Source organism: Indicator indicator, chromosome 5 (genome assembly GCF_027791375.1).
Source record: "Indicator indicator isolate 239-I01 chromosome 5, UM_Iind_1.1, whole genome shotgun sequence".
Classification (NCBI taxonomy): domain Eukaryota; kingdom Metazoa; phylum Chordata; class Aves; order Piciformes; family Indicatoridae; genus Indicator; species Indicator indicator.
In genome coordinates, this window is record NC_072014.1 from 39,738,130 (window position 1) to 39,750,945 (window position 12,816).

The following is a 12,816-nucleotide window of genomic DNA, read 5'->3' on the forward strand; positions in this document are numbered from 1 at the left end:
GAGTTCTTACAGATATAATTTGCAATTTTACCTTTTCTCAACAACTTCTAATGTCAAATGCAATAGCTCCCGTTTTGTTTTCTCCCTTCTCTTAATCATCTCCAAGATGGTTATGGCTCTGCTAAACTCTCTTCTTAATTTCAGCATCTTCTCATAAGATGCTTCATCATTCTTCCGATTCTGTTGAAAGATTAAACATACTTCAAGTCAAAAGCAAAACCTGTGAGGCATTAATAACCAAAAAATATAATGGCTGTTTACAATACAATGCAGCTGCAAGTGAGAATCATACGAGTACACTCAGAAGTAGCTTTTCCTAAGGCATAACCTACTTGGTAAACAAAGCCACAAAACATAACTTCTGAGGATGCTGAGAAGGAGCTTTTCAGATGTTTCCCCCCATTCCTTTTTCTGCTCAGATTCCATATCGAGCCAGGCAAAGCTTGTCAGAACAAGAAACTGAAGACTTGGCTCCTACAACTCTTTCCACCTCGAGTCTGTACATAAGGTTGTGTACATAAGCATACAAAATGCTGAGTAGTTATAGATTTCCTGTTCCAGTTCACGCTGCATATACAAACCCTGAACTCTGCACTCTGCTCCATGGCAAATGGAAGATCCTTCTCCCCTTTTTACAGGGAGGGAATTTTGTAACCTAGCAAGCCCCACAGCCACTTGTTTATGTGCCATTGCCTATAAACTGCCCTTTGAGCTTCAGCTTTCAAAGAGAAGGACTGTAAAGGTGTCTATAGAGAACTGATGGATTAAACATGGACTATATCATGCAGCAGGCTTGAAGTGGGGCTGGCTGATCCAGTAGTGCAGCTACTGACAATCAGATCAGTAACTGTGGATACCACAGGACAGATCCTGCAGCATGCTGGAGAGGAATCAAGATGATTCCTGTGACTGGAGGATTTACAGTGACCAATTTAAGACTCGAAACTGCCAAGTTACCTTTCTTGTCTGCATCTTCTCAGTTCTCCTTCGGAAGGCAACATAGGGGTCGTTGTTGGTGGAGCCATCCCTCTTTTCTTGCTTGATTTGGGGAATGAGAGATGGCCCTCTGCAGTTCTTACGCTTCCTTACCCAGTAGTCATACACAGCCTTAATAAGGTAGTCATCTTCGTTTAGCAGCAATTTAGCTTCCTGAAGTGTGACAAGCTGGAAAAGAACATGAAAAAGGTACAGTTGAGATGAGATGGGGGTGGGAAAAAGTAACTGCACATTCACATCTCTTGTGCACTTTCTAAATAAACCTGATTCTTTTCTAGAAAGAGACCATAAAGGGAGGAAAAAAATATGGATCTACACTAAAGTACTGAAGCTACCAGTTGGTGCTCCTGAGTGGAAATACATAGTTGCCAACTTTTCTGAAATGGCATCATCAGAAACTTCCACACAACAGTCTAGAACTTCACCAATTTCTTCACGAAACCTGAAAACACTATTTGAAGCAGTTACATGCACAAGGTATAAACAACCTACTACAGCCTGCAGAGCATGATCTGGGAATCACTTCTATTTGACTCTTTCTTAAAAAAACAAAGGAGTTCCTTATTGGTTAGCCATTATTAATGTACAATTCTTTGCAGTTTCTTATTGATTCCCCTAGAAGAGATTTTACTGACAGGACAAGGGGTGATGGTTTTAAATTAAAAGAGGGAGACTCAGAACAGAGAAAAGGAAGAAATTTGTAACACTGAGGGTGGGGAGACCCCGGCTCAGGTTGCCCAGAGAGGTGATAGAATGCTCCATCCCTAGAACCATTGCAGGTCAGATTGTCTGGGGCTCTGAGCAACCTGCTCTAGTTGCAGATGTCCCTGCTGACTGCAGGGGAGTTGCACTAGATGACATTTTAAGGTCCCTTCCAGGACCATTCTATGATATGGTAGTATTCTACTGTATATTGTGAAATAAACTGATTTCTTAATTTTTCCCTTCAAATATTTACTTTATAATGAAAAGGGTACCAACCATCCCCTTTATTACAGCTGAGTACAAAGATGCTCACTTTTTACCTAAGTTATTTCAGTAGGAGGTGGTTAAACACAGGTAATTATACAATCATAGACTCCTTTAGATTGGAAAGTATCTTTAAAATTGAGTCTATTAGTTACATTATAACTTTTTCCCCCCTTATGTTCAGCTTTTTATATGGAAATCAGGCTAAATAAATGCAAAAGCAATCATTAACCAATACATTAGTTTATCAACCTCCTATGATCTTAAACCAAATCCTTAAATAAAAAGAAAACAGAATCTGTACTGTCACTTAAAACAGAAATTGCACAGCACCTTGTCTTCCCCATAATGTGAACAATATATGCCAGGCTATCCTAAGGGTAACCACTGCTACTCTAAGTGTTAGTTCCAGCCAGGAGAGTGTAAACCCCTTGCAATCTACTGTAGGATTAGAAAAACACTAACTTGTTTTTAAAATAAAGAAAAAAGTCACTAATCCCTCTGTGCTCATGACTTCATGCAGCACTAAAACAGTAATTCTGTCTCTGTTCTACACAGTGGACAGCAGCCTGGTTAATCACCAGCATGCCCCATCCATATGTAGAAGGTGATGCGATTGTGTATGTAGCCAATACGCAAACATCACTCCACCACTGTGAATGCTGCTTTAAAATAATTCCAGTCTTGTTTGTCCTTTGCTCCCTGCTTCCCATTAACATATTTCTTAAAACAAACAAACAAAAATGCTGCCCTGAACACACAGAAAAGTTACATTTTGGCCCTGCTTGCTTGTTTTTCAAGTACGACCAGTAGCGTAGACGCAGAATCCCTATGTTCCTTGCTTAAACCAGGTTATCAAAGGATTCCTAGAGGAACATCCATTGTCTGGAGCCCTCTCCTTGCTGAGGAAGGTGTTCCCACCAGCAGCCTTTTCTGTTCCAGTGGTAAGTCATGTAAACTGCAAGAACATTGTGCAGCACCCCAACTGGGATCTGAGAGCATTATAACCCCATGCGGGGAAGCAATCTGCCAGGCAGCCAAACTTTTCTTTCCCAGGCTCCAGTAACCTGCAAGAGCTGTTTTTATCTTTCCATTCCTTAACACTGAGCTCAGGACAGAGCTACTCAACAGGAGCTAAAAATCTTTAGCCCAAAAACACGACAAGCAGCTGGAACACACACCTTGCAATCCCTGCAGTCAGGCAGAAAATACTACACAGGAAATCCCACAGAAGCTTCACCTACAAAGAGGGATTTCTCTTTACACACCTCACCTTCAAGAGTGAGCCAATGTTATAAGAATCAATTACAGTGCTTCACGTACGCACAAATTCTTTTCTGTCATGGATTTCCTTAAATAAGCACTTTCTGCTTCAAAATACTCTTGACCTCTGCAATGCTTCAGTGCTATTTACATTTAAGGGAAATAGAAAGGGGCAGCTACCTACACAGAAAAATCCATATTCTTACAATAAATATTGTAAGAATTTTAGGCAAACATCTTTCAGTTCTTACATGTAACATCATTACTCAAGCAATGAAAAGATGAAACCAGTGTAAGAAGGATGTGAATTAATCCAAAGAAGTGATAACCAGAATTACTTTAACTGAAAGCCAAAACAGGGGTATCTACATCAAAGCTCTCACAGATCTGAGCACCATGTGTTCAATAAGGACCATCCAATGTACTCTGCAGGCTTTTTTATTCACATCCCATCATCTTAACCCAATAAGTAATCTTTAACTAATCCTTGTTACAGTTGCTCCAAGATATAGTGAATACAACATTTTGGCCTGAACACAAAGCATTGGACTAAATCAGGTTAAGTAACTGAAAGCAGATCCTTCACTCCTGTAAAACACCTACCTCACTGAGAAACAACTCTACCTATTTCAGGCTTGTCTTTCAGAAACTGACCCTTCAGATGTAATTTTTGAGCAATGCTTTTGGCCTTAAGACCCTTCTCCAGACACTGGGCTCATGGAACACATGCCTCAGGAACTGACTATTAAATACCCACTAGCACTAAGCAAAAGAAAGAATTTGGATTCTCATGTACGTTTATAGCCAAATCCTGCTATCATCTGCTGATCACCACACAAGCTTCTTCCATACCAACACAGGTGAAACAAGATCTTCTAAGTTGTTCTGTCTAACAAACCATGGTCAGGAATGAAAACGTAAAAACAACTCTCCCCAGCCAGCTCCCAAAAGCTCCTCTCCTACCCCTTTTTTCTAAGTTACCAATACTGACAATGAGACATCAATGTGACTTCTGTGTAACCACAGACTCACACAAACACTCTTATCCTGTTAGCAGCAAATAAAACAGAGAAACAAAAAAAAAAAAACCACCAGCACAGTCAGAGATGAGAAAGCCTTAGACAGTACAATACCTGACTAGAACTGGCTTTCTCGAGTCTGTCAACCATTATTTCAAACTGCAGCGGCTTGATTTCCATCTTCCGATTCAGCCTGTTCAGTAGGGTTTCATCCTCAGAGTCCATATCATAGTCTGGCTGCTCGTTGTCCAGATTGAAGGCTGCAAGAGAAACAGACATTGAGATGCTGGGTAAATAACATACCAGCCTGCATCTGACACACAGAAATCGAAACCAGTCAAATTTCGGATTAGCAAAGCTCTGTTGTAACACTTTCTCTTTATGCTAGAAAGTTTCCCCATGGAAAAGTTGCAAGAAGGTAGGTAGAAGTTTCTCATCTGACTTACAATGTGAGGGGAATCTAAGAATTTTTTCACTCTGAGTGGTTTGAAGGGGTGACTGGAGAAAAGCTTTTGTTTGAAAAGTCTCACAGACACATAAACTTTAGTACAACTTTACAAAACAAGATCAAAACCACTTCTTAATGCTGTTATAATACAGCTTCTCCAGAGTATCATGATAGGATTCTTAACAATTAAGACAATTTTCAATCAAATCCCACACTTGGACAAAAAGCTGAAGTTCCTATATAATTTCAGTTGCCCATTTTTAAATAGGTCAACACGCCCAGAACCTTAACATACTTAACAGACTAAACTTTTTTCTTCTTCATGCAACTTCAACAAACCATAAATACACTAGATCAGTCCTGTGGGAATTCTTTTTTTCCTCCCAAGCTCAACTCAGCTCTAGATGTAGGACCTAAATATTCCTCCATACTCTCCAAAGTTCTCCACAGCAAAGCTCATGTCTTTACTACAAACGGTGCATTTCTTTTCCCATACATTGACAAAGTTTATAGAACTACTAAAAGCAGAAGGCAGTTTTCATTCGGGTGACATAGCAGAAACTAAATTTTTCCCCAACAAGGGGACGAGGTCATCATGTTGAGACCATGCTTTTGCCACCAAAGTTTGGACCAGATGATCCCTGACATCCCTTCCACCCTGCTGTTCTAGGGTCCTACAAAGTGTGACCAAATGGCATACAGCAGCAAGAACTCTTAATATGAAATGTTAAAGCCCTGAAGAGGTGAAGCACTAAGCACAACACTTCAAATAATTTAAAACCTTCTGTATTTACAGCAGTAAAGGTTTCTTAAAACCTGTTCTATTAGAAAAGTATCTTTATGTTCTTAACGCATGGTTCTGAGTGCTAACTTACAGAAAACCTCTGCTACTGAGCTTCTCAGTATGCTTTGAGGTGACTTAAAAACAAAAACTTGGAAGACAGGGAGCAAAAGAAAGGAAAAAAAGAAAGAAAAACATCTGAAGCAAATTCTAGTGTCTTCTCTGCCCCAGTCTGACCAGTCAACCAGCAGGTAGTAAGCAGCACATTCTCTCTGTATCTCAGTCCAACCCAAGACCACATAATGAATTCCCTAAACCACTACCAGCAGTTAATCTATGTGGCCTGGCATGGACAGTCAGACACAGCTGAGATGGGCCTCCAAACAATCATTGACCATTTTCAGCTGCAAACTGTTTCCTCTCAGAGGAGACAGAGCTTGACCTGTCCTACCTCTGACAGCACCACTTGGTCAGAAGGCTTCCCTGGCTTAAAACACACTTGTAAACATACACTTACTTCAAGAAGAAATTAGATAATAAGGGGCTGTAACTATGTATTAAGTGGAATTGTTATTAATAATTCAATAATGCAAGCTGCACAACTTTAAGACTCTGGCACTGGACATGACTCATAGCTTGCTCTCTAGCAACTAACTGCTCTTTTAGACTTCACCTGCAGCACAGCACTGGCTCTTGCTTCTCTCCTCAGGCAGTCTGTAGGAATCCAAAGCTCTGAGATAAAAACTGACCCAGATTTTATTATTTTTTAATTCACAGTTCTGTAAAGCCACATTAAAACCCTCACCAGGCAGGACTCCGCACTTGAGAAGACACAATTCTGCAGTAGCTGGGGTGGCTGCCCCACAACCCCGGTCAAAGAGCTGGACAGACAGTGACCTGCCCAGTATCACTGCATTGACTTCCACACACCAGTGCTGAACTCGATAAAACCACTCTACGCAACCATCTTCAGCTCCTGCAAGCTCTCTGTGCTCCCAGCAGAGCCACCTGGGTGCAGCGTTGGCTCCAAGAGTGCACCACATCAGCCATGCATGGAAATGCAGAAGTTGTGCCACCCGAGCAGTAACCCTCACAAAGCTTCTTCCTCACCCACCACTGGCCACTGTTCAAATGGGAACCAACTGGCTCCACCTGTTCATCACCAGAGCTTCAGGACCCTTCAGAGCTCTCCAAAGCAAGTCCAACCTCAGCAGCTCATCCTTCTCCTGTGGAGCAATGCCTGATAATACACTTTCCCTCCACTACAATCTGTGATTCAATGACTTTTTAAGCATAAACTCTCACTTTCAATGGCAAGGAAATTACAAGTTTCCCCACCCCAAGAGCCTACAAAACCACTCCAGTCCTCCTGTACACTGTGAAATCCCATCCAAACAATTCTGTTCAGGGAAGGTAGACAAACTTTCTAGACTAGATACATTCATTCTTTTGAAAAGCAATCCTAATAATACAGCAGGTCTCTCTACCCCAAACTCCACGTTCTCACAGATGACATGAGAATGCACAAAAATCCAGTGAAGCCCTGAAAAGACTGCTTGTCTAACCAGAGACAGATGTTGATATTACACATCAAAAAAGTCAGCCTGTCAGTAGATAATTCAGTAATCCCCTGTGAAAAAAATGTTTCAAGTCAAGTATCAGTGAGAAGGAGGATCCCCTTAACAGAGAAGAGGTGATGCTGTTCACCTGTAAATTGTGAGCAGTAAAATTGCCTTCATCTCCACGAGGGAAGAGCAGTCACTGAAAGTTCTTTAACCATGCACCTTCCTGAACCACCACCCAGGAAAAAAAAAAAAAAAAAAAAAAAAAAAAAGAGGCAGGCCCAAATAGGATCTAACTAGCAGTAGACACTAATACTAGTAAGAATAAAAGAAATCCAACCATTCCATCAATAAGAAATTTAAAATCACAGAATGGTCTGGGATTGGAAGAGACATTAAAGGTTATCTAGCTCCAACTCCCCTGCCATAAGCAGGGACACCTTCCACTAGACCAGGCTGCTCAGAGCTCTGTCCAACCTGACCTTGATACTTCCAGGGATGGGGCATCCACAACCTCTCCGGGCAACCTGTTCCAGTAGCTGACCACCCTCATGGTGAAGAAAAGTTAAAAGATCATTCATAATATGTTCTTGAGCATGATTATCAGTGATGACAATGTCTCCATCTCAGAGAAGGCAGATTACTGCACTGCAGGCTTCCAAAGCCACCATATAATGCACCTCAGCTGAAAGGAAGAAAGTCCCTCTCTCACTGTTTGCTGTTAGCAAGTGGACCTGCAGGAGTATCCACTGGGACCAGTTCAAGACACCCAAGGGTGTATGCAACCAGAAGTGGAACCACCCCCTCTGTCTGTTATACTGGTTTACCTGCCCCTGTAAACCACTGGCTAAGCAATTTACTGGTTCACCTGCCCCTGTAAACCACTGGCTAAGCAATATACCAAGTCCACCAAACTTCATACACAGTATGAAGTTATTTGTTGATAAAACATCAGCTCTCTTAGCAGTTTGAGACTTCATGAAAAACAAATGAGGTGCTGAAAAACTCAAAAACGGGAAACGTCTTTAATCATTAAAAAGAAACCCAAAACCAACAAACGTAAAACTACACTGAGAATTTCAACTCTCCAAAAAATATTTTGATAAATAATCAAAATGACAAGTTAAAAGGTATCTAACACAAACCTGCCAGGAACAAGCTACATCAAATAAATCCAGTCTCATTTTCTTACGCAGAAAGACACTAGTATTGCACGAACAGCAGGAGCCCTTGTCACACATCCTGCTTTCCATGCCTTCTAGCAATGCTCCTCTTCTGCTAGCAAGGCTCCTCATGCCATGTGTCATGAGCTGTAGTTATCAATACAGCTCACTTCCAAACAAGGGGAGTTTACAGGGAGGCTGCAGGTGAGTGACCCTGAAGCTATGGCAGCAATACTGGCCTTCCACCTCTTGCTCCAATGCAGACAGGAAAGGCTAAGTCTCAAGAAATGGATGGCTACCACTTTTCCACTGCTGCAACCATAAGGAGTTCATCAACCCCAAGCTAGCTCTCCACAGTTCTGGGACACTCATGGAAGTGTCCTCCTTCCCTGAAGTTTGTCTATCACTGCTCTCTGAAACAATTTCAGTGATATCCTAATCTCCGCTTTTCACCTTTTCCCAAGCACTGAGAAAACTCTGCTGGTTCCAGAAAAAGCCACTGCTCACCCTGGAGTTGGCCTCTAGCATGGCAGCTTGCTGGCTTCAAAAGCCATCACAAGACACAGGTGGTTTATGTGCTGACAGAATCATCCATCACCATGCTCTGCTCTTGCCCCTGCCATAGCAACAGATGCAACTGCTCATTCACGCCTGCAACAACTGCTGAAGAACTGGTTCCAGCCACACATAGCACTGTATTTCAGATGACCTGCTACTAGGTGTTTGGAGAACAACCAGTCTGTAAGTTCACCCATATCCCTCCCTCCAGGGAATTCTTGGGAGGTTCTTGTGACTGACAGATGAGCCCAGTTTTCTTGCTCCAAAACTTGTGCATTTCTCCACTTTGCACATTTCCACAGTGCAGTAGGACAGGGCCTGGCTGATCCTACCACTGAAGTCTACCTGGCATGAATGCTCAGAGCTCCTTGTTGCTAACTGCTGTTGCAAAACCAACCTCCTAGTTTACATCCTCTGCTGCTGTGACCTGTCCCCAGAGCAGTGCCTGTCAGGAGGGATTTGCTTTTGTTTACTCGCGCTCCCCTAGGAGCTGAGCTTACATTAACTTACAGAAATGCAATTTGTTTTTAACTTAAGTTACATGAAATTGGGTTTAACTTAACTAATTTCATTTGGCTAACTAAATTAAGGCTGTGGTTCCACAGTCATTTGAAGCTGACAGAAGCGCGAGTTACCACTGAAAACAAGTGGTTCCACCAGCTTCCCTCCAGCAAGCCACATTCCTACCACCTTGTCTATGCCAACACCAGCAATCATGCACTGAGACAAGATAGAAAACTGATAAATATGGAGGCTGATCTAACCAAAAAATTAAAGATAAGCTCTCTGCCAGATCCCGTCCCAGAGTCAGCTCACTCATGAACACAAACGCAACCAAGAAGACGCTGGCACTAAGAACGGAGTGAGCAGTGTTGATCCTGGTGGCAGCAGGTACATCTGGACTGACCATGAGAGAATGAAGAACCACATCATGGTAGTTTCAGCCAAAGCAGTCACAAAGCCACAGAACACCACCTCAGTGCCAATTCCCAGCTGGAACAGAGCTTCCAGCACTCCCCACCTGCACCCAAACAGGTGCTCAGGAGCGGACATACCATGCAAATATCTGTTTTACATATCCAAGCTGAAAGTCCACAGTTTAAAATAATAAAATCCTTGGCTACTAGATGAACAATAAAATAAAATATGCTAGAAATAACCACCAGTAAGTACAGATTACAGTACATGGCCTCTTGGCATCCACCAGTTTACTTAACTTCCACGGCCAAAGTTAGTATTGCTGTTCTTTGTGCTTTTAGCATTAAATCAGAATTTCTAAGCAGTTTATGGAGTATAAAGCTGTCTTGTAGTCACACCTACTCCAACTAGAGTATGTGGGAAAAATTATCTTGGACCAGTATCTGATGTTTATCTTCAGCTCAAATACCTTCTGTAATTCTGTCCAGGAAGACTGTGAGTCTCAACAAGACAAAGAGTGTTTTGGCATAATGTAGTTAGCACTTTTAGACATATTTATTAACAGTATTTACAACATTTCTGGCAATGGCCAACAAAGAAAAGAACAAAATCCATTCCTCATTCAGCAGCTTCATTTCTGTTAATTCAACCTCCCTTTCTTGCAGCTTTGTTTCTTCTGTTAAGGACAGAAACACTTCATTTCTTTTAGCTTATTTCCCACATTACCAGTAGGTTCTCTACTATATCACAGAGGATTCTGAGCATTTTTTAATTTAAAAAAAAAAAAACAAAACTCTTATTTTGTAAATACATGGGGAAAAAAAATGGGAGACTCGACCACATCAGCGAGAAATTATGCAAGATCTTCAATATACAGCCGGGTTTGAGCTTAAGAATCTGTGCCAGCTTCAATTTCAGTCCTAAGAAGCAGAAGGCACACAAACACCAAACGCTTTCTCCGCTCAAATCTACATGAAGTTCCATGAGCCCCTTGTGTGAGGAACAACCAGAAGCTCAGTAAGATCACTACTGTCTACACAAACCCCAAACAACCAAGGACCATGGTCCTGCTCAAGGTGCTTTAGCAAACCCCTGTAAATAGTCTTTTCAATACAACTAAGAACCAAAACCATAAACCAGTGATAAGAAATGTTTTCTCTCTGAGACCAGGACAGAATTTTCCCTTTACCATAGGGAGTGACAAGCCACTGACATGATTAAATTTGAAATTTTGCTACAAAGATAACTCCTGGAGAAAGTCCAAGTGACAAAATAACCTTCTAGAACCACCTGGTACAAAGAACAAACACAATTTGTATGCCAAGGAACAAATGAACAAATGTGTGTCACTAGTCAACAGAGTATCAGCAAAAAAGAGTGTTACAATTAATCCAGAGATGAAATCTGGCACCATTACAAAACCTCTTCCATTTCACTGGTCTCCACTGATAGAGAACATTTGAGTTCACAGCCATTCCAGACCCATTCAACAAGCCAGACAACCCCTCTACCACTCCCTGCATTAGCATAAGCAGATAGGCTGGTTCGGTTTTCCCTTCTCAGAAGGAATTAAAACAGAAGAATAAGAAGACTGGCTTGAGCAACAACACCAGATGACCAATAGACAGGACAAGGTTGGCCAGCTACAGCACATGGAGATGCAGTACCAGCACTGAGCCCAGAAACAGACAGCAGGAATAAACCTCACATTTACCTTCAACCTGGAGCAACTTTGCTCTCAAGACTGTTCGAAGAAGACTCAATTGAAATGAGGAGGGGGGAGAAGAAAAGCAGCAGCCGTTTACTTACGTTGAATGTGAATGAACTGCTTTGGTTGCTTAAACTCCCCTTTGTACAAGCGATTGTAGTAGTTCACATTGCTCTCCGCTTCAGGGACCGGGATAACCATGCTCTCCTTCTTCTCTCTGAACACTTGCTGTGCTGAGATTGCCCGTTGCAAATGATGTTCCTGCAAGAGGAAATGGAAGAGTCTTATTTAGGTATCAGTACACAGAAGTGCATACAAAGGCAGGTCATCCTTTTCTCACACTTTTCCTGGTGTTCTACAGACCCAAATAAAAGAGCTGGGGCTTTGCCGTACTTTAGAGGACGAGGGAATGCCTGTTTCCAGCTTAGTGAGAAGAGATGATGTGTTCTCCATCATTTCCTGTACCATAGGGTTCCTAACTGATGGTAATCTCCAAGCTGCAGTGACTGCAAGGCAGGACTACAAACAGATGAAGAGCCCTTTGTTCAGACAGCAGCCCACACCTTCTACCATACTGAGAAAGAGTCAGACTACACAAAATAACCACAGAAGAAAACTAGGTCTGGTGTAAGCCAAGCCCATCAAAATCTGTCACAGAGAAAATATATGCAAGACCAGTTAACAGATGCATAGTAAGTCTTTTAAAGCATTAAAAGCAACAGCTTCAAATCAAAAGAATAATTAATTTTACCATTCCTGCCTACCCAGCAGCTCTTACTGGCTTGGTTGAGAGCAACAGAAAGAGCAGTCCTCATGGAGCAATGCTTGAAAAGCATTCACTCCTTCAACAGGTATCACTTCATTTTATTCTTACATGACAGGAATCAACTGCTACAGAATACTTTCAAGCAGAACTCATATCACAACAAGCATATTAGCTTACAAAGACTTTTTCAAACAGAATTTTAATTAACTCAGTGAAACTCATCTACTGCAAGTTAGCACTAACCTGTGGCTGTCCTCTCCAAGCTTTTTCATAACCACTCACACTACAGTCTATGGATCATCTTGCCATGGCCTGCAGAATACCAGCACAAATTGACCAGTGACAGGAGGAGCCTGGCTGGAGCCTGGTATATTACAGAACCATTCCAGGATCTTAAAAGGTCTTTTCCAACTGAAATCAGTCTCTCTCCTATTGCCAAAGGCTTGCCACTGCATAGTGCATGTGTACGCTTCAGCCTCCCCTGTGACCATTAAAACCACTACAAAACTGTGTCATCCTAAGGCTCCAAATGGCCAAGGTGGCACATGCTGCCTTCTGTGTGTCCAGCAAAGAGGAAAAGTCTTCACCAGGACAAGATCTGAAATCACCACAGCCATTTACTTGTGAAAGTTAAGTCATGAGATCTCCATCTGGGTAGCAGACTG

At 41.9% G+C, this 12,816-nt stretch overlaps 1 protein-coding gene across 2 annotated transcripts in view; it reads right to left on the reverse strand.

The window, feature by feature from the left end:
• EPC2 (enhancer of polycomb homolog 2) overlaps window positions 1-12,816 on the reverse strand; it is a 47,607-nt gene that overhangs the window by 18,683 nt on the left and 16,108 nt on the right. For both annotated transcript variants that reach the window (XM_054380731.1, XM_054380730.1), the window contains exons 2-5: window positions 11,487-11,646; window positions 4,362-4,507; window positions 958-1,164; window positions 32-180 (exon numbers count right to left, since the gene is read on the reverse strand). In XM_054380731.1, the coding sequence (XP_054236706.1) occupies window positions 32-180; window positions 958-1,164; window positions 4,362-4,507; window positions 11,487-11,646 (662 nt within the window). The remainder of the gene's footprint in view (window positions 1-31; window positions 181-957; window positions 1,165-4,361; window positions 4,508-11,486; window positions 11,647-12,816) is intronic.